Here is a 23063-nt window from a genome sequence, read left to right as displayed (position 1 = left end):
ACGCTTGAAGCTTAGTTACTAGGCCCCGTGACATCATGACGATGTTTGAAGCTCAGTTACTAGGCCCCAGTGACATCATGACGATGTTTGAAGCTCAGTTACTAGGCCCCAGTGACATCATGACGATGTTTGAAGCTCAGTTACTAGGCCCCAGTGACATCATTACGACGCTTGAAGCCCAGTTACTAGGCCCCGGTGACATCATGACGACGCTTGAAGCCCAGTTACTAGGCCCTGGTGACATCATGATGACGCTTGAAGCCCAGTTACTAGGCCCCGGTGACATCATGACGACGCTTGAAGCCCAGTTACTAGGCCCCGGTGACATCATGATGACGCTTGAAGCCCAGTTACTAGGCCCTGGTGACATCATGACGACGCTTGAAGCTTAGTTACTAGGCCCCGGTGACATCATGACGTCATTTGAAGCTTAGTTTCTAGATCTCCGGTGACATCATGACGACACTTGAAGCCTAGTTACTAGGCCCCGGTGACATCATGACGACGCTTGAAGCCCAGTTACTAGGCCCCAGTGACATCATGACGACGCTTGAAGCCTAGTTACTAGGCCCCCATGACATCATGACGATGTTTGAAGCTTAGTTACTAGGCCCCGGTGACATCATGACGATGTTTGAAGCTTAGTTACTAGGCCCCAGTGACATCATGACGATGTTTGAAGCTTAGTTACTAGGCCCCGTGACATCATGACGATGTTTGAAGCCCAGTTACTAGGCCCCGGTGACATCATGACGACGCTTGAAGCCCAGTTACTAGGCCCTGGTGACATCATGATGACGCTTGAAGCCCAGTTACTAGGCCCCGGTGACATCATGACGACGCTTGAAGCTTAGTTACTAGGCCCTGGTGACATCATGACGACGCTTGAAGCTTAGTTACTAGGCCCCGGTGACATCATGACGTCATTTGAAGCTTAGTTTCTAGATCTCCGGTGACATCATGACGACACTTGAAGCCTAGTTACTAGGCCCCGGTGACATCATGACGACGCTTGAAGCCCAGTTACTAGGCCCCAGTGACATCATGACGACGCTTGAAGCCTAGTTACTAGGCCCCCGTGACATCATGACGATGTTTGAAGCTTAGTTACTAGGCCCCGGTGACATCATGACGATGTTTGAAGCTTAGTTACTAGGCCCCGGTGACATCATGACGATGTTTGAAGCTTAGTTACTAGGCCCCGGTGACATCATGACGACGCTTGAAGCCTAGTTACTAGGCCCCGGTGACATCATGACGTCACTTGAAGCCTAGTTACTAGGCCCCAGTGACATCATGATGATGCTTGAAGCCTAGTTACTAGGCCCCGGTGACATCATGACGTCACTTGAAGCTTAGTTTCTAGGCCCCGGTGACATCATGACGTCACTTGAAGCCTAGTTTCTAGGCTCCGGTGACATCACGACATCACTTGAAGCTTAGTTACTAGGCCCCGGTGACATCATGACGACGCTTGAAGCCTAGTTACTAGGCCCCGGTGACATCATGACGTCACTTGAAGCCTAGTTACTAGGCCCCGGTGACATCATGATGATGCTTGAAGCCTAGTTACTAGGCCCCGGTGACATCATGATGATGCTTGAAGCCTAGTTACTAGGCCCCGGTGACATCATGACGATGTTTGAAGCCCAGTTACTAGGCCCCGGTGACATCATGACGATGTTTGAAGCCTAGTTACTAGGCCCCGGTGACATCATGACGATGTTTGAAGCCTAGTTACTAGGCCCCGGTGACATCATGACGATGTTTGAAGCCCAGTTACTAGGCCCCGGTGACATCATGACGATGCTTGAAGCCTAGTTACTAGGCCCCGGTGACATCATGACGATGTTTGAAGCCCAGTTACTAGGCCCCGGTGACATCATGACGATGTTTGAAGCCCAGTTACTAGGCCCCGGTGACATCATGACGATGTTTGAAGCCTAGTTACTAGGCCCCGGTGACATCATGATGATGCTTGAAGCCTAGTTACTAGGCCCCGGTGACATCATGACGATGTTTGAAGCCCAGTTACTAGGCTCCGGTGACATCATGACGTCACTTGAAGCTTAGTTTCTAGGCCCCCGTGACATCATGACGATGTTTGAAGCCTAGTTACTAGGCCTCACGTGACGACGACACTCCCTGTCCTCAGTGTCTGTGATACCGGAGCAGCATATATTTGTTCCCTCTTGACTGTGAAATGCCCCATGTCGGAGAAATGAATTTTCCTTCCCAGTACACACGGACAGCGAAGAGATGGACAGGGATGATGGTGGTGACGTGGGGGTCGAAAACAGCGGCCGAGCAAACGATCTGCGTATGCTCAATATCCGGCACCACCCCGAGTGAGCTGCCACCTGTGCTTATACTACAACTCCCACAATTCACACTTATAAAGATGGTTCCGCTTCATAAGTCGTAAAAGAGGTAAATCAGAAGCAGGTGGAGCTGCCGCCGTCCCATGTGCATGGCAGGGCTGCTAGATATAACAGTGCCTATATATAAGAGTATATAAAGTAACAGCAATATATATACATGTCATAAGGTACATTAACTAAATGCATATGTTTTCACACCTCTGCAGCCAAAGCTATGTATTACTGAAAAATACTTTCAGTTAAGCCTGCTGAGATTCGGGATGCTGTTTGAAAGATCCTGCAGAGCTGGAAATGCTCTCTGCATCTTAATATAAATGACTCCGTAGACTTATAATACATCCACTACTTATACCCGTTCTTTGGGCTCAGGAAAAAGCATAATGCACTGTGTCCAGCTTTAATATAAGACATGTAACCTGCATTTTACTGTCTTTAATTTCCAGTTGTCTCTAAGGTAGTGAATGGTACCGAAGAAGTGTAGCTGTGAATCCAGCTCTGGGGTCAGATAAAGCACTAACTGGAAATCAGCCGAATAGAAGATATTGTACAGAACCATTGAGCAGTGTCGCTGGGAATCCAGCTCTGGGGTCACACAAAGCAAAGACAGAAAAGCAGCCGTATGGAAGATATTATACAAAAATACTGAACCGTGTAGGTGGGAATCTATATCTGGGGTGAGACAAAGCACTGACTAGAAAGCAGAAACATGGAAAATATTATACAGACCTACTGAGAAGTGTCACTGGGAATCCAGCGCTGGGGACAGATAAGGCACAGACTAGAAAGCAGCAGCATGGACGACGTTATACAGCGGTACTGAGTAGTGTATCTGTGAATCCAGCACTGGGACGAGCTAAAACACAAACTAGAAAGCGGCAGCACAGTATTTGGGACTCTCTCTGCCTTTCTTTTTCACTTTGTTCACCTCCCCTCTCCATAGACTTCTATATACGAGACCAGATGGATTTTTTTAAAATTTATTTTTCCATTCTAATCGCAGGTCACAGCTCGCTGCATGAATATTTTTTGTTGCATCAGGAAGCCTTAATTGATGGCGACAGGTGCACTTTAAGTCAAGCAGATGTCCACGTGATAATTAGGGAGGTTAAAAAGTCTGCAAGGCTGGAAGTTGCCTGATGTAATAGTATGTAACACAAATCTCACACTCTGCCCTGTTCACACACTACAGATGTGCCCCGGCCGGGCACCCGCCCTGCCCACGCACTGCAGATGCTGGAGTCCTACCTACATGATGCCGCTCTGTAATCCCCCGCAGCCCGAGGCACAAGTCCTGGATAGATGTGCAACGCTCTGCCCTCCAATCATCACTTCCCAACACATCAACAGCAATGCAATGTGAAATAAAACATATTTGAGCACAAGTTTTCGGAATGAGCAGATCTTTTACAGATCACTGGACGCTTTGTGGGGGCACATGTAGGGTCTTTGGCTCTGTACCGGACAGACTGGACTTACTTTGAGAGTGACGGCCGTGGCTTTGATGATGAAATCGTTCACAGAGACCTTAATGTTATCTAAATTGGTGGATATAAATAAAAATAAAAAAAAAAAAAACGAGAAAAAAAAAAACACGTGTTAACGACATCAGTAGCCTCTCCCTAACACTCATAGCTCGGCGGGCACCTCCACCCATAACCTAACCAGATGTCAATCAAAGGCTTTAATGGTTCTGCGGCAGAAGGACATTATTTGTTTTATGAATATAATACTATGAATGCAGTAAAGACTGACGCGCCACCAGTGTTAGAATTCATTAATCCGCAAACATTGGGAATATACCGTATACAGTTATACTATGGAGTGCAATGTAGAAAACGTATGCGGTGAGCTCCCTCTAGTGGTGGCTGAAAGAAGACAACTTTGTATCATTTGCCACTTTGTCTAGTGCAGGGGGTTTGGAGCTATGTATCGGAAAACCAAACACTCAGCACTAAAAATATATTAATATATCTGTCACTGGCATCTCGTGGGTGCTCCTGCCGGGATCATAGATGATACCGATGCCGGCAGTATTAGTTACGGCCAGGCGTATACCAATTCTGCTGTGCATTACTATGCATGATGTAGATGAATATTAGCCATGCAGGGGCCAAAAGGACACGATTTGACATCCACCTGGTGAATGGCGACCTAAGCAAACGTTATTGGTCACCGAAGTGAACAGCCAGGAGAGACCAGGAGCGTCACTGTGTAGAAAAAAAAAAAGACTGTATGTAGTAGTGTCACAGATGTAACAACCCACAGAGGAGCAATATACGTGTAAAACATAAATATAAATGACTAAATGAAAAAAAAAAATAATAATAAAATGGCAAAAACAGCTCCAAAAATAAAGCCACAAATAATCAAGAATTTGCAAAAAAAAAAAAAAAAAAAACTACATTAACTTTGAAAACCTGATTTAAGCTTTAATGACTAGATTCAGAAAACCCATTTTTGGCTTTGGAGACGTGGTTTAAGACCGGGACTGATCCTCCAGCGGCAGAAGGGTTAATCCTGTAATCTCTAATCTCAGCAGAAAAGAACATTGCTTCGCTTGGTCCAGTTACACAATGCTGATTTAATAATCTCCCGTCCGTCCTCGCTCTCTCCACTAGCCCGGCTCTGCCGTGCCCATCCTGCCGCCGGCCCTGCCGTGCGCATCCTGCCCCCGGCTACTGCTGCAAAAACTATGAAGCGTGTCATTCAGGAGTCTGGGAAAGCTAGGTGTCTAATATTTCATATAGGCCTTACCAATGGGTATTACGCTTTCCCAAACTCCTGAAAGAAAAAATTGCTATACGGGATAGACTCAATTAGAAGGCGTTACATTCAGGACTCTAGGAAAAGATGGGTGATGCCCGATGTGGAGCTTAAAGGGGTTATTTGCATCTTCACAAATGGGGTATTGTTAGATAGTTCTTGTAAATACAATCAATTTTGCAATTTGCTGCTTATTAAAATTTCCAGCCGTTCTTCTGATATTAACACTTTCCTTTTGTTTACAGCTTGTTCCCTTGGAGTCCGACCACCGCTGATAGGCAACAGAAAATGAGCAGCGCTTACAAGCTTTTCTACTGAGCTTTTTAGGAGCTGTTTTGAAGCTAACCAGCATCGCTGGAGCGCGCTGTAACCTCCTACTCATGGCCAGTTTCAGTGCAGTGCTTACAAGCTATAGACAGCAGCGGTGGTTGGTCTCCTAGGCAACGAACTGTAAGCTTTAATATCTCAAGAACGGCTGCAAATTTTAATAAGCAGTAAATTGCAAAAGTGCTCACTTTTGCAAGCTCTATACCCATCTATGAAGTTGGGAATAACTCTTTAAAGGGGTATTAACCATTGCAGACAATTATGGCATAGCTGCAGGTCCCAGCGAAACGGGGTCTGGTCATATGCGGTCAAGGATGGAGAAATGCAGCTCTGTGGTGTCTGGCTCCCAGACAGTTGATTAGTGGGGGGTACCAGGTGTCGGACCCCAGTGGACAACCCCTTTAATGTCACACTACTGTAATCCAGGGAGGACGTCACACATCCTAATCCGATGCCTCACCGTCAGAGAATGCGTTTTCCCTCCAACGTTGGGGGGGGGGGCTTACGGAATAAGATTTTCCTGCAGTTTCCGCGATTCCGCCTCTAATTACACCTCTCCGCTCCACGGAGTCTGGGAACTTTGGCCGCGTCCCATGCTCGGAGCCGGAACACGTCGCTAGGAAAATAGCCGGAGCCCGGGCGGTTAAAGCTTCCATTAGCAGCGAGGTCGTGCCCTGAGCTGAACACATGGATTAGACATCCACATTAAACGGACCTATTTTTATTAATCTGATGGATTTTTTTTTTTCCTCCGGAATAATCTACAATGTATAGAGGCAAATCTGTATTACTATTAACCCCTCGTGCAGTTGCCCCTTGAAAGACGAAGTGACCCAATTCCAGATTTTAGTTTCTAAACAAAATATACATTTTTCCCCTTTGTATGACATTTAAGAAAACTTCCCCCTTAAAGGGGAAGTCCATCCCTAAATGACTTTTATAAAGACGTGTTACAAAACCGCACAAGTGGGGGGGCCTGCGTGGCTCACCGGCCATTAAAGAGAACACTGACTCATGTCTTCTCGATTACTTCTGACGATCACTACTGCTGGCAGTGTAGTGGGGGAGAACTACTGCTGAAGACAGGAGCCTGACAGCCGGAAACAAGACCGATCTTAGGACTGTAAGTAAATAAGGGAGCAAAATCTAGAAGAATACCTCTTAAAAAGGTTTTGAAAAATGCCAAAAAAGAAAGAGGAAAGGAGAAAGGGGGCAAAGGAGAAGGGAGGAAAAAGGGCATAGGAGAAGGGGGGAAAGGGCAAAGGGGCAAAGGAGAAAAAGGAGAAGGGGGGAAAAGGGGCAAAGGAGAAGGGGGGAAAAGGGGCAAAGGAGAAGGGGGGAAAAGGGGCAAAGGAGAAGGGGGGAAAAGGGGCAAAGGAGAAGGGGGGAAAAGGGGCAAAGGAGAAGGAGGGAAAAGGGGCAAAGGAGGAGGGAAAAGGGCAAAGGAGAAGGGGGGAAAAGGGGCAAAGGAGAAGGAGGGAAAAGGGGCAAAGGAGAAGGAGGGAAAAGGGCAAAGGAGAAGCGGGAAAGGGCAAAGGAGAAGGGGGAAAAGGGCAGAAAAGGGCAAAGGAGAAGGGGGGAAAAGGGGCAAAGGAGAAGGGGGGAAAAGGGGCAAAGGAGAAGGGGGAAAAGGGCAAAGGAGAAGGAGGGAAAAGGGCAAAGGAGAAGCGGGAAAGGGCAAAAAAGGGCAAAGGAGAAGGGAGGAAAAGGGCAAAGGAGAAGGAAGGAAAAGGGCAAAGGAGAAGGAAGGAAAAGGGCAAAGGAGAAGGAAGGAAAAGGGCAAAGGAGAAGGGAGGAAAAGGGCAAAGGAGAAGGGAGGAAAAGGGCAAAGGAGAAGGGAGGAAAAGGGCAAAGGAGAAGGAAGGAAAAGGGCAAAGGAGAAGGAAGGAAAAGGGCAAAGGAGAAGGGAGGAAAAGGGCAAAGGAGAAGGGAGGAAAAGGGCAAAGGAGAAGGGAGGAAAAGGGCAAAGGAGAAGGGGGGAAAAGGGCAAAGGAGAAGGGGGGAAAAGGGCAAAGGAGAAGGGGGGAAAAGGGCAAAGGAGAAGGGGGGAAAAGGGCAAAGGAGGAGGAAGGAAAAGGGCAAAGGAGAAGGGGGGAAAAGGGCAAAGGAGAAGGGGGAAAGGAGGAGAGAGAGGGAAGGAAAGCCACCTTTTAGAAGTGTATCCTGATGGAATCTGTTCTGAACCAGATAATGCCCAATCAAAAGGCTACAAAAAATAATTCCAGGGATGAAATGTTCTTCCAAAAAAGGAGTGGATTCAGCAAACGCCAGACATTAGAAGCAGCGGTTGAGACTCACCATTGGACTTGGGGAAGGCGAGCACATCGCGGTTTGTTGAGTTTTTTCTTTAACAAATTGTAGATGGGGTAGAACATTGTTTAAAAGGAGACAACCCCTTTCAGATATGCAAGTGTATCCATTCTGCACCAATTACACAGTGGAGCTGCAACCTGGTCACGGTCACTGACCTTTTGCCAGATCCTTCCTCAGTTTGAGAACGGCTCCGAGGTCGCAGTCCGTGCTGGCGTAGGCGTGCGGGATGGTGGATTTAGACTCCGTTAACCTCTTGGCGATAACCTTTCGGATGTTACTGGTTTGTATTTCAGTAAATGTTCCCTGGAAGCAAAAAAAAAAAAAAAAACCCAAAGTAAAACAAGGTCATTAAAGAAAAATATTCACCAGAAGCAAAAACGTTGCGGTCAGCAGACGCCTCTGGCGCAACTATGTTTAAAGGGACAGTTAAAGCTGCCGCTCACCAGTCCACTGTGCCGTCAAGCAACTGAAATAGGGTTTTTTTTCTACATTTTTGGGCATTTACCAAAGTTCTGTGACTTTAGATGCAGGGAGGACACGCCATAAAGCACCTCCTTACAGTGTATGACTCATTACCGGAGCGAGAGGCTTTCCAGGTATGGACATCGGAGGGTCTGATGGGCGCTGTAAGGCCCCTGCTGGAGGCGCTGGATGTTTTGGCGCCACCTTCGCTGGTTGTATGGCAGGAGACGACTTCATCACTATTTTTGCCGTTTCGTCCTTTTCTGATACAACCCGTAGCGCATCCCTGTAGAAGAAAACAAAAAAAAGACATACTTGTAATCATGAGCAATTAAAAGGATGTCTGACTCTTTAAATATGAGGTCCAACTTACAAGACCCTCTTTACATAATTATACAGTATCCATTATAATCCATGATACAGTAGAGGAGCGTTAGTCGCGGTCTGGACGTTTCACAAGTATTGCAGCTTGAGAGCGCAGGGCTCGTCTTTGGGAGTGCTCCCCTTTTAAGGCCTGTTCTTTCTTACCGTCTGTCGAGAAAATCTGCGCCATTATTGAAGATCTTCGTTTTTCGATTCTCAAATGTCAAAATTAAAACAATGATTAAAAAGGTAGCAGAATCCACGCAGCATCGCACCGCCATCTGCAGGCGAAGGGGAGAGGTGCAGGGTCTGGTGTCTCATTTACAGGTGCATCGCTGAGACGAAGCACGAAAAAGGGAATGGATGGAAAGTGGCGTTACTGATCGTAGAGGCTTTATATTATTACAAGGCTGCATGTACACCGGTGGGAGCAGCGGGCACTGGATCTGCGAGGAGGCTGGTGACACAAAATACCACACCACTATCTATCCAAGACTCTGCCATAGAGGGTGGAGATGATGAGCCTGAGGCACCTGGACTAACAAAATAACCTTCCAACACAGTGCCATACTGTTCCCGAGCCATGCCATACAGCAACCAACAAGTGTTATCTTACTGCAGCCAAATAATCCATATTGCGACTTCATATTAGGCCCATTTCACATTTCCGTTATTTTGACGGGAGGCAAATCCACCAGAGCGGTTAAAAACGGATCCGCCTCCGTCCTGGGCTAAACGGATGCTACAGGATCCGTGTTGTGTACGGATCCGCTGGAGGGGAAATTTAAAGGAACTGCGGCCTGGAAAGGAGACAGACAGAGATAGAAAAATTTTTTTCTTTGCACGGCCATTCAGGGGTTAAAAGCCCTGCTCCAGCGAATCTGCCGGGCATGCGCAATAGAAATTAGGGGACCGACGCTCGGAAAAAACGTTGCAGAGTCCGTCCCATCCGCCTGGGAGACGCTAAAATTGATGGATCCGCCAAAAAACGGGTGGGACGGACGACCGTCAGTCAAGATCCGCCGCTAATGGAAGTCTATGGGGGAAAAAAACGGATCCGCCCCTTTTTTGGCAGATCAGTTTTTTTTTGTTTTTTTTTTTGAAAATTGGCGGATTTTGACTGACGTCAAAAAACGGAGGTGTGAAACAGGCCTTACTGTCATGATGCGGCCAAATAAACACTAACAAAGCTACTAATAGTGTCCAACTAGGAGCGCCCTGCTGCAGAACGCCATCCTGCGGCATCGTACTGCACGACCGCATATGGTGGCACCCTACTGCACATGTCCGGCAGCGCTCTGTTGCTTGATGCCATCCGGTGGCACTGTACGATGCCACCTGGGGGCGCCCTGCTACACGACATCATCCGGCGGCGCCCTGCTACACGACATCATCCGGCGGCGCTCTGCTACACGACATCATCCGGCGGCGCCCTGCTACACGACATCATCCGGCAGCGCCCTGCTACACGACATCATCCGGCAGCGCCCTGCTACACGACATCACCCGGCAGCGCCCTGCTACACGACATCACCCGGCAGCGCCCTGCTACACGACATCACCCGGCAGCGCCCTGCTACACGACATCACCCGGCAGCGCCCTGCTACACGACATCACCCGGCAGCGCCCTGCTACACGACATCACCCGGCAGCGCCCTGCTACACGACATCACCCGGCAGCGCCCTGCTACACGACATCACCCGGCAGCGCCCTGCTACACGACATCATCCGGCAGCGCCCTGCTACACGACATCATCCGGCAGCGCCCTGCTACACGACATCATCCGGCAGCGCTCTGCTACACGACATCATCCGGCAGTGCCCTGCTACACGACATCATCCGGCAGCGCTCTGCTACACGACATCATCCGGCAGCGCCCTGCTACACGACATCATCCGGCAGCGCTCTGCTACACGACATCATCCGGCAGCGCCCTGCTACACGACATCATCCGGCAGCGCTCTGCTGCAGGACGACATCCAGCGGCACCCTACTGCAAGATGCCATCCAGTGACACCGTACTGCACTACAACGTCCAGGGGCAACCTACTGCATAACAATTGTGGTGGCACCCCACTTGCACGACGCCGTCCGGTGGCATCCGGCTTGCACGACGCCGTCCGGTGGCATCCGGCTTGCACAACGCCGTCCGGTGGCATCCGGCTTGCACAACGCCGTCCGGTGGCACCGGCTTGCACAACGCCGTCCGGTGGCACCGGCTTGCACAACGCCGTCCGGTGGCACCGGCTTGCACAACGCCGTCCGGTGGCACCGGCTTGCACAACGCCGTCCGGTGGCACCCCGCTTGCACGACGCCAACTAGCAGTGCCAAGCTCAAACACCAGAAAATATACAGTCTATACAATAAAAACTACTACCGGGATGTGTCCAAATAAGAAGGTGACTGCGGAATCCTCACCACCGTGCACAGAAATCTGCAGCTCCAGTGTTAGGCTGAGCCGGGTTCTGCAATGCACAGAGGAATGCAGACTTCTGCCCCCCGATCACCGCTGCATCCCAAGACACCCCCCCCCCCCCCCCCCGTTCCCATCACACTGCTGCAATATTAATGTACACATCCAGGAATGTCATTAGTCGCCCATTTAAAAATCCAATCTGCCGTCCGTGTGGAGCGAGCGGTCCTGTAATCGCTGACATTCTCGTGTGTCACTTTAATGATGTCACGTGCAGGATGGCTCCCCTGGGCAGGTGCCGGGCAGCGGGCAACCATCCCCTCACCCACCCGAGCCTCCAGGTCATAGTGACCGACCAAGAGCAAAGACGTCGGGTGCGACCCTGTCACTCCGGATGAATGTGCTGCGCGGGGTCCTGGACGCCACGGAGAGGAACAGATTTACATTTTATCTATACGGGAGTTTTATTTTTTTTTCATACTTTTACATTTTTTCTTTTTTTATTATCCCTTCTGGCATCGGGTCGGCTCGATCTGTACATTTTTGTGATGCTCCCCCGCTCCTATAACCCGATCCTGCCTCATATCGAAATTGGAGCAAAGTGCGAACGCAGAAAAAAAAAAACAAAAAAAAACTTCAGACCAGATCTGTCTGGGTGCAGCAGGAGCCCGATCCCACAGCTCTGCACCAACGTAATACGGAGCCCGGCCCCACAGCTCTGCACCGACGTAATACGGAGCCCGGTCCCACAGCTCTGCACCAACGTAATACGGAGCCCGGCCCCACAGCTCTGCACCAACGTAATACGGAGCCCGGTCCCACAGCTCTGCACCAACGTAATACGGAGCCCGGCCCCACAGCTCTGCACCAACGTAAGACGGAGCCCGGACCCACAGCTCTGCACCAACGTAAGACGGAGCCCGGACCCACAGCTCTGCACCAACGTATGACGGAGCCCGGACCCACAGCTCTGCACCAACGTAAGACAGAGGCCGCCCCACAGCTCTGCAACGATGTAAGACAGAGCCTGGCCCCACAGCTCTGCACCAACGTAAGACGGAGCCCGGCCCCACAGCTCTACACCAACGTAAGACGGAGCCCGGCCCCACAGCTCTGCACCAACGTAAGACGGAGCCCAGCCCCACAGCTCTGCACCAACGTAAGACAGAGGCCGCCCCACAGCTCTGCAACGATGTAAGACAGAGCCCTGCCCCACAGCTCTGCAACGATGTAAGACAGAGCCCGGCCCCACAGCTCTGCAACGATGTAAGACAGAGCCCGGCCCCACAGCTCTGCACCAACATAAGACAGAGGTCGCCCCACAGCTCTGCAACAACATAAGATGGAGCCCGGCCCCACAGTTCTGCGACAGCTCAAGACGGAGGCCGCCCCACAGCTCTGCAACAATGTAAGACAGAGCCCAGCCCCACAGCTTTGCAACAACGTAAGATGGAACCCGGCCCCACAGCTCTGCAACAACGTAAGACGGAGGTCGCCCCACAGCTCTGCGGACTGCAACAAAGTACATCGAAGGCCGCCCCACATCTCTGCAACAACGTTAGACTGAGGTCACCTTACAGCTCTGCAACAACGTAAGATGGAGGCCACCCCACAGCTCTGCAACAACATAAGACGGAGGTTGCCCCACAGCTCTGCAACAACGTAAGATGGGGAACTGGACGCTACCCCTAGAGAGATAAGCAGATGTTGATATGCCTGATCCTCAGTCCCATGGAGATAATCAGATATGCCTGATCATTAGTACCCTGCAGGGATGAGCAGCCCCATGTCTCTGGAGCCCACTGATCCCCCCTCTGCACCCTCAGCCCCTTTATATTCTCTTTACTGTCTACGTGCAGTAAACGTAAATGTTGATTTTGCCGTTTCGCTTCCTGCGCTAAACAAAAGATAATAATAACAATAATAATAAATCCGAGACCCCGATTCACATAATAAAAATTCACCAGATTCTAAAAATACATTTCCAGCTCATTAAGAATTCATGTGTAAGTAACGCCGGACCCCCGAGGCGCTCCATTCACTTTGCAGGAACCTCGCATCCATCTGGGAGATTTATGGCAGATTTCTCTATCTGCTCCCTTAACCCCTTCATGGATCGAGGCGCAGTGAAGGCTCCATCCCACCTCTGCGGCTGCCCGGAGACTTCTGGGATGGAAGGGGTTACAGTGGGCGGTTGTGCAGAATGAAAAGTGACAGCTACAAGACAGTGGAGGTGATGAGTAATGCGGGGGGGCCGCGGCGGACGCTAAAAATAAAAAAAAACATTCTCTGTTTCGAGGGATCAAAAGCGTCGATTTCCGACAACGCGATAAACATGAAAAGGGGGAATAATGGAAAGTGATCGCCGCAGGCACAGGGCTCCGCTTCTCAATTAAAGCGTTGGCATGTTGCTATGGCAACAAGATCCCATTACCCACCTTGTATGAAGCCCTGCGCTCGGTCGGGGGCTTAGAAGGTAAATCAGTCACCTCAATTAAAGGTACTCGGGGGCATTGGCCAAAAATGAGGCGTCCCTTAGCTCTCACGTCCCAAAGTAGAGGAATATAATGTAAAATCTATAGGACAAACACTTCATCCCTTTAACAAGACCTTAAGCAAGTGAGGGGAGAGCGCAAAGTGGGGGGGGGGATACACTTTTACGACTTTTGGTGAACATACTAGTCTAATATGTCCGGGGACTGTCCCAATTCTTTGCTCTTTTTTTTTTGACTGGGCAGCTATTCTTCATCAGCATTCTACCAGCACTACAGGTGCCGGAACTTCCATTGTGCTCAATTTCAGGCACCATAGTGTCCAACATTATAGAAACTACTCTTATGACCTGCCACAGTGTAAAGACTACAATTGTACATAGGAAAGACCACCGTAACCGAGACCACCAATAACTAAGACGGACGGCGTCCTGCATTGGAGAGAGTCTTATGGGGGGGGTGCACTAACAGTTCTGCAATAACAAAGAGCCTGCATTGCACAGACCACCAGAGTACCCCCATAACAGAAACTGGACCACCCAAACATAAGGAATTACCCTACACCAGGGGGTAAAATATCAACGACGCAAGATAGCGGGTAGTCGATCAAAGAAGGAGCCATTACTCTAAGCGCCTTCTATAGTGTAGACCACCCTGGTAAAGAAAATAACCTTACACCAGATAGTAAATTATCAACCACCCTTGTCTTAAACCATCAAGAAAGGGGGCTTTACCACCAGACCACCAGAGAATATATTATTAACCCATTCATCCAGCCTGGACCCTGCAGACTGGAGGAATTATCCCACAGCACGGACTAAAATATCATTCTTCTTGCCTAGATCATCAGTAAAGGGGGCATTATACTAGACCACCAGGGACAAAACAAAAGACTTTTGTAAGCTAGAGCATCCAGAGGGGGAGAACTAATATATCGAGTAAATAAAATATTAAAGAGGTTGTCCAATCGGTCACACGTTCATGGCGAAACGTCCCTGCTGGAGGCGAGGAATCGTAGGCCAGCTGCTGGGGAAATGGAAAAAAGGGGCACAGGAGTGCCAAGAAGTAGAATATTACCTCCTCCTCTATTCTAGACCACCAAAGACTATGGCATAACCCTAAACCACCAGGGAACACAATATATTCTTCTCTTCTAGCCTGGACCGACTAGATGTGGGCAATCGCTCAATACCAGAGAGTAAATATGTACTGGTCTTCTAAACTAGACCCCTGCATAACCCTAGACCACCAGAGAACATCATATATTCTCCTCTTCTATCCTGGACCGACCAGATGTGGAGAATCATCAGACACTAGAGAGTAAATATGCACTGATCTTCTACCCCAGACCACTTAGAAATGAAATATTAATCCCTTCATTACCCTAGACCACCAGGGCTTTTACCATCTACCGCTCCAGTATTTATAACCAGGAAAGCCTCAATTATACGTTTATTTTCTGTTGTGTAACCTCATGCCAATATCTGCCGCAGATGTTTGGAGGATGTCGGGTGTCGGAGTATGGAGCAGTCTCGGGGGCAGCAGGGGTTTTTTTTTGTGCCACAACTCCCCCTAAATGGGGGGGGGTAAACAACAAGTCCTCCCCCCTAGGTCCATATGCGAAAATAAAAAGCAGAAAAAATAAAGTTTTGGGTGTTAAAAGTGGAGACAAAACTAAGATTTCTGTCTATCGGAAGAAGAAAAAAATGAAAATTTAAAAATAAAAGAATTGTCCGGGGTGAATATGCAGACGACGTATGGAGGGGTCTCCGGACCCCGCACTGTGGTGTTTGGCTTCTGGCAGAACATGGGAAAGTGTCATGTAGATTCCCAGCCTTCTAATTAGGAGACGTGTCGGCGGCGTAGGCGCTGGATCGCTGCTTCCATCGTTCTTTCCTGCAGGCGGGTCGTTAGCACCGCGACGAGATTCAGCTCCGAGCAGACAGATCTAAAAATACCGCCAAACCCGTCAGCGGCGGAGAGAAGCGTCTGCATCCTCCCAGAGGAAAATAAAGGGATAAACACGGATTGTTTATCTGCCAAAACATGAAAGATTTATCCGCGTGTTATGTGGAGCCTCCCTGTAACCTGATTCTACACCCAACATCCCGGTGACAAAGATACTCCCCAGTGTCTGTGACGCTTTTATGTGCGGCGTGCAGAAGTGTGATACCCTGCGTGCCCATCAGTAGTAGCGTTACACAGAGCGCCCGGCTCCAAGGGGTCCGGACAACTCCTACAGGATAGGCAATGACTGCACTCGGCTCGGTCAGTGCCATCGTATGGCGCATGTGTAAGGTCCTGCAGCAGGCGGAGAGAAGGGGACACAAGTCGGCTGTTTCGCCAGTAGTTGGGGATCCCACGCCGACCTAACAATAGCCAGCTACCCAGTGCTTGCAGACTGGACTATCCCTGGAATCTGTAGATCCCTTCCTATGCGCAGAGCTCAGCTCAGCGGCTCCCTTTCTGGAGCAAAATAAAAGGAAAAATGCAAATTTTTGGCCGCATTTGTGCAAAAATTGTGCTACTTTTTTTTCAATTCCAGAGATTCCGCGATGCACACAGAGTCGTACAGGGAAGTAGGAGAACCGGGGACTGGCGTCGGACCCCGGGAAGAGGCTCAGCAGGTTACCAATCTAAGCTGGGGCCACGTCACCCTTATATAAGGGGGCACTGGGGCCACGTCACCCTTATATAAGGGGGCACTGGGGCCACGTCACCCTTATATAAGGGGGCACTGGGGCCACGTCACCCTTATATAAGGGGGCACTGGGGCCACGTCACCCTTATATAAGGGGGCACTGGGGCCACGTCACCCTTATATAAGGGGGCACTGGGGCCACGTCACCCTTATATAAGGGGGCACTGGGGCCATGTCACCCTTATATAAGGGGGCACTGGGGCCACGTCACCCTTATATAAGGGGGCACTGGGGCCATGTCACCCTTATATAAGGGGGCACTGGGGCCATGTCACCCTTATATAAGGGGGCACTCGGGCCATGTCACCCTTCTATAAGGGGGCACTCGGGCCATGTCACCCTTCTATAAGGGGGCACTCGGGCCATGTCACCCTTCTATAAGGGGGCACTCGGGCCATGTCACCCTTCTATAAGGGGGCACTCGGGCACATGTAGACGCTGAATCAACTTGGCCTCCATTAGAGGCTGCATACAGACCAATCACCGGCCTCTTCCTGGAGCCCCGGCTGGCAATGGCAGCTATAAAGGACGACAGGCAGACATGACAGTAAGGAAACACTTGCGGCCGCACTGATCGACACTTACTCTTTTGTGATAATTCCCCGAGGGCCGGAGGGGATGACCGTTTTGCAATCGATGCCGTGTGTGTCCAGGATGTGTCGAGCCGCCGGACTCATGCGGAGCCTGAAATTAAGAAAACATGAAATTTATTTAGAAAAAGACAAAACCGTGCGGCCCCCCGAGCTGCGGCCTGTGCACGTGGGTCTGTTTATCTCCTCTGTTCCGTTTTTGACAAGTTAAAGGGGAATTACACTTTCATTCAAGCTGATCCCGTAAGCAGATTAGTGTATGTTCGCCGGCCCCGCAGCCGGGTCTGGGGATTAATTACAAGAGCGGCAACACGAGATCCCGGGATCCGTAGTAAACACAACATTCAATTCCCTGTAGATTTAGTTGTAACAGAATTTCCATTCACTGACGGTACGCAGAGATCCGGAGTACAGCGAGAACTACAACATATTGCACATTGTGACCCCTGCCGTTCTGTGTCTGCAGCTCCTGTGCGGACCAATGCATCGCAATACATTTCATGGGCTACAAACATTTCGGGAGAGGCACAGAAGTATTGGGGTAACATGGGGCAAATCTGGAGGATTCTATTCATCTCATCTTAGGCACTAACACTCTGTTATTCCTCCTGGAAACAGATCTATAAATTGACAGCTACACAATACTTCACTCCTGGACAATAAGGCTGGTTTCGAGACACCGTCCAGTGAAGACTGTCCATGGTTTCACATTTCCAGGAGGATTAACAGAGGAGAAGGAAAGAAAGAAAGAAAGAAAGAAAGAAAGAAAGAAAGAAAGAAAGAAAGAAAGAAAGAAAGAAAGAAAGAAAGAAAGAAAGAAAGAAAGAAAGAAAGAAAGAAAAAGAAGAAGAGTAAAAAAAGAGGAAGAATAAGAACCTGTCAGAACATTTCCAAAAGGAATAGCAGAGCAACAACATAATGTAAAGTTCTACAAAAACACATTTAAGAATAGTTACATTATGGGGAATGGAAGTATTTGCCAAATCTGACCAGTAGGCAGCAGACTGTTCGCTATTGTACATCTCCAATCACTTGCAAAGCCTCCTACAGATCTAAACTGTGTTCCAAATTATTATGCAAAAAGAGTTTAGGAGTGATAAGATTAGAATTTTTTTGTTTGCCATTTAAACTCATTGATGGTGATGTGTGTCAGGGCTCTTTATATCACTGAGAGCAATTGCAGATACCTGTGCAGATTAGTTTGGCAGGTGTGTCCAAATAAAGGCAAGACTACTTAAGAAGGCTGTTCCACATTATTAAGCAGCCGACATTTTTTGCCAAAACGGGAAAGAAAAAGGATGTGTCGGCTGCTGAGAAGCCACAAATTGTGGAGTGTTTAGGTCAAGGCATGACTACAATCAACATTGCCAAGACACTTCATCGCGATCATCGCACAATCAAGAAGTATGTAGCTGATTCCCAGCACACACGTGTGCATGCTGATAAGGAAAAATTGAGGACTCTTTCCAACAGGCAATTGCATCAGGTTAAAAGAGCAGCTGCAAAAATGCCTTGTCATAGCAGCAGACAAGTTTTTGAAGCTGCTGGTGCCTCCAACATCCCCCAAACAACAAGATGCAGGGTCCTTCAGAGGTTTGCAGCTGTGTGTAAGCCGTCCTGTCGACCACCTCTATCCACTGCACACAAGCAGGAGCGGCTCCAGTGGCCAAACGAGACATGAAGACTGATGAGTGCCGTGCAACGCTCGATGGTCCAGATGGATGGAGTGGAGGATGGCTGGTTGATGGACACCCCATGAAAACACGGCTAAGGCGCCAACAAGGAGGAGGTGGAGTAATGTTTTGGGCTGGAATCATGGGGAGAGAGATTGTCGGCCCCTTTAGGATCCCTGAAGAGGTAAAGATGAACTCCATAATCTATGTGAAGTTTCTAAAACAGCACTTCCTGCCATGGTTCAAGAGGAAGAACCGTGCTTTCCGCAGCAAGATCATTGTCATGCATGATAATGCACCGTCTCATGCTGCCAATAACACATCTGCATCTCTGGCTGCTATGGGCATAAAAGAGGACAAACTTATGGTGTGGCCACCATCTTCCCCTGACCTCAACCCCACTGAGAACCTCTGGAGCAGGAGTGTCTATGATGGCGGGAGGCAGTTCACATCTAAGCAACAGCTCTGGGAGGGGATTCTGTCCACATGCAAAACAATCGAAGCACAAACCATCCAAAAACTGACAAATCCAATGGACGAGAGAGTTCAGAAGCGTCTTTCCAACAAGGGCTCCTATGTGCAAATGTAACATCACCGAGAAGAAAGTTTTGACTTGAAAACTGTTTGATTTCATTTGGTAATAAGCTGATAATGCTTATCATTTCACAATTCACCATTTTTTTGCTCAAAATAAAAATAAAAAAGTTGAAAACTCTGCTGTGCATAATAATCTGGAACATGCATTTTGAGTGTTTCTTATTTTTAAAAATATCCTGTTTTCATAGGCAGTTTATTCAAAAACATTGCAATTATACTAGAATAGTAGATGACTGGAAAATAACAATGACTGCAATTCATATAGGTAATTTAGAGAAAATAGGAGGAAATATTTTTTGCATAATAATTTGGAACACAGTAGGTGTACCGAGGAGTAGGAGGTAAACGTGGGGCAAACACGGAGCAGTCACCGATCCTCCTGACCTGTCTGTTCTAGTAAACACTTGTATTCTCTGTGAAGTAACATTTCTGGAGCATCTACGCTTGAAACAATTGCGCCGTCCCTCTGTTATTCTTCCTGGAAATACCTGAATAAACTGACAATTAGATCTTATTTCACCCTTTGACATTGAGCTATGATAAGGTGAAATCCCAGGAGGAACAACAGAGGAACGCCATAACTCAAAGTTCTTTAAAAAAAAAAATTCATTACCATTTAATAATTTCTGGGGACTGTATAACCAGCAGTGCCAGAGGCTCGTCCTGCACACCGATAATTACATCCAAGTCGATACACGTCCACACGGAAGACTTAAGACACATGAAGACTAGAGTTGAGCGATACCGTCCGATACTTCAAAGTATCGGATCGGAATGGATCGGCCGATCTTAAAAAAAAGTATCGGTATCGCCGATTCCGATACCGGAAGTCCCATTCAAGTCTATGGGACTTCCGGTATTGGAATAAGAAAAATCCTGTTTTTCCCTTGTACAGCCTCTCTGGGGTCTGTACGGGCCTTTCGGGGGGCTGTGCCGGCCTGCCAGGGGGTCTGTGCAGGCTCCGGTGGTCTGTGCCTGCCTGCCAGGGGGTCTGTGCCGGCCTGCCAGGGGGGCTGTGCAGGCTCCGGGGGGCTGTGCCGGCCTGCCGGGGGGCTGTGCAGGCTTCGGGGGTCTGTGCAGGCATCGTCCGATGGGACTACAAGTCCCATCGGGCGATGCCTGCTACCATGACAGTGATTGACACATTAGCCAATGATGGGACAGTAGTAGTCCCATCATCCGGCTAATGTGTTGAATGTAAAAAAAAAAAAAAAAAATTACATGCTACATACATACAACATGCATACTACATACATGCTACATTCATACTACATACTACATACATGCTACATTCATACTACATATATACTACATGCAACATACATACTACATACATACTACATGCAACATACATACTACATATATACTACATGCATGCAACATGCATACTACATATATACTACATACATGCTACATTCATACTACATATATGCTACATTCATACTACATACATACTACATGCAACATACATACTACATACATGCTACATACATACTACATATATGCTACATATATACTACATGCATGCTACATACATACTACATATATGCTACATACATACTAAATACATACTACATACATACTACATGCTACATACATACTACATGCTACATACATACTACATTATATACTACATGCATGCTACATACATACTACATGCTACATACATACCACATATATACTACATACATACTACATACAATACATTCATACAATACATACATAGACATACAGTACATATAACAGAGTAACATACTTACCAATACTTGTCACATTGTTCCCCGAAGCCATTGTCTTTTACGGAATAAATATTAACATAACAAACCACAAAAATACTCACCCACGATCCGAAGCAGTCCACGAGTGTGTCCCACGACGATCTTGGGTAGAGAACTGCAGCATCAGCTGTTGCTGCCGTTCTCTACGGGCTGCAGGAATCCAATGACGGAAGGTAGGTATCCTTCCGCACTGTATTCCTCCGCCACTTAAAAAAAAAAAAAGTCCCTAGTCTCACTTTATGCCATTGCTGTGTGGGAAATTTCCCCTGACGAAGGACGCTGGTTCCGAAACGCGCGTCGGGGAGTGCCGGGCAATACCTTGTGGCTGTCTCCATATTACGGGTATGTTACATGTATATTGGCTCACATAGTTTGAGCATCATTCCATGGTCACACACTGTGTTATAGGTCTATTCACTACTATGACATATGATTAAAATGGATTTATATACTAGTTTATAACCCAATTGTGGACAGAATTATTCTGCTGTGGTATGTGGTAATTTGATATATTCGCTAGTTTATATATTGTTTACATTTTATATATATTAAATTCTTTATTGACATCTTTGTGTGGTATGGAGATATACTATATCATGTTGTGATACCTTTTATCAGACAGTCCGTATGAATGATCATACATTTGTATAGAGTAATTATATAAAATTTTTTTAGGTTTGCCCTTGGCACTTGCTTTTACACTATCTATGATTGCCTGTATTGAATTAATTAAAGAATAAAAATATTTTGTTTTAATATATATTCCAGTCCCATTGTCTTTCTATTTTTGATGGTCCATACATAGTGGTTTGTTTCTATTACAGTATTGAATGGTTTCCATTCAAATTTATGACATACAAGGAATAATTTAATATGTACATTATTTTGATTTCATTATTGTTATTATAGGTAGATTGATACAATATTTTATTATTTTCCTATTGTGGTGTCTATTTTGTTATGTATGTAGCATGTAGTATGTATGTAGCATGCATGTAGTATGTATGTAGTATGTATGTAGTATATATGTAGTATATATGTAGTATGTATGTAGTATATATGTAGTATGTATGTAGCATGTAGTATGTATGTAGTATGTATGTAGTATGTATGTGGTATGTATGTAGTATATATGTAGTATGTATGTAGCATGCATGTAGTATATATGTAGTATGTATGTAGCATGTAGTATGTATGTAGTATGTATGTAGTATGTATGTGGTATGTATGTAGTATATATGTAGTATGTATGTAGCATGTAGTATGTATGTAGCATGCATGTAGTATATATGTATGTATGTAGCATGTAGTATGTATGTAGCATGCATGTAGTATGTATGTAGTATGTATGTAGCATGTAGTATGTATGTAGCATGCATGTAGTATATATGTAGTATGTATGTAGTATATATGTAGTATGTATGTAGCATGTAGTATGTATGTAGCATGCATGTAGTATGTATGTAGTATGTATGTAGCATGTAGTATGTATGTAGCATGCATGTAGTATGTATGTAGTATATATGTAGTATGTATGTAGTATGTAGCATGCATGTAGTATGTATGTAGTATATATGTAGTATGTATGTAGCATGCAGTATGTATGTAGCATGCATGTAGTATGTATGTAGCATGTATGTATGTAGCATGTAGTATGTATGTAGCATGTAGTATGTATGTAGCATGTAGTATGTATGTAGCATGTAGTATGTATGTAGCATGTATGTAGTATTTTTTTTTTTTTTAACATTTAACACATTAGCCGGATGATGGGACTACTACTGTCCCATCATTGGCTAATGTGTCAATCACTGTCATGGTAGCAGGCATCGCCAGATGGGACTTGTAGTCCCATCGGACGATGCTTGCACAGACCCCCGGACATCAGCACAGCCCCCCGGCAGGCCGGCACAGCCCCCCGGCAGGCCGGTACAGACCCCCACAGGGTGCACAGACCACCGGCAGGCCGGCACAGCCCCCCGGCAGGCCGGTACAGACCCCCACAGGGTGCACAGACCACCGGCAGGCCGGCACAGCCCCCCGGCAGGCCGGTACAGACCCCCACAGGGTGCACAGACCACCGGCAGGCCGGCACAGCCCCCCGGCAGGCCGGTACAGACCCCGGGCAGTCCACACAGCCCCCCGGCAGGCCGGCACAGCCCCCCGGCAGGCCCGAAATGACGGCGCATCATGATGCGCACACACC

General features: G+C 47.6%; 1 protein-coding gene across 3 annotated transcripts in view; it reads right to left on the bottom strand.

Annotated features, from left to right (window-relative positions):
• The window catches only part of PDHX (pyruvate dehydrogenase complex component X), a 68441-nt gene that overhangs the window by 12373 nt on the left and 33005 nt on the right, over nt 1-23063 (bottom strand). For all 3 annotated transcript variants that reach the window (XM_073541803.1, XM_073541805.1, XM_073541806.1), the window contains exons 5-8: nt 16805-16903; nt 8361-8532; nt 7940-8087; nt 3858-3916 (exon numbers count right to left, since the gene is read on the bottom strand). In XM_073541803.1, the coding sequence (XP_073397904.1) occupies nt 3858-3916; nt 7940-8087; nt 8361-8532; nt 16805-16903 (478 nt within the window). The remainder of the gene's footprint in view (nt 1-3857; nt 3917-7939; nt 8088-8360; nt 8533-16804; nt 16904-23063) is intronic.

This window comes from Dendrobates tinctorius, unplaced genomic scaffold (assembly GCF_039654945.1).
Source record: "Dendrobates tinctorius isolate UK_male_01 unplaced genomic scaffold, ASM3965494v1 ptg000124l, whole genome shotgun sequence".
Lineage (NCBI taxonomy): Eukaryota > Metazoa > Chordata > Amphibia > Anura > Dendrobatidae > Dendrobates > Dendrobates tinctorius.
Note: the sequence above shows the minus strand (reverse complement) of the source record. Positions and strands in the feature narration are given on the sequence as shown.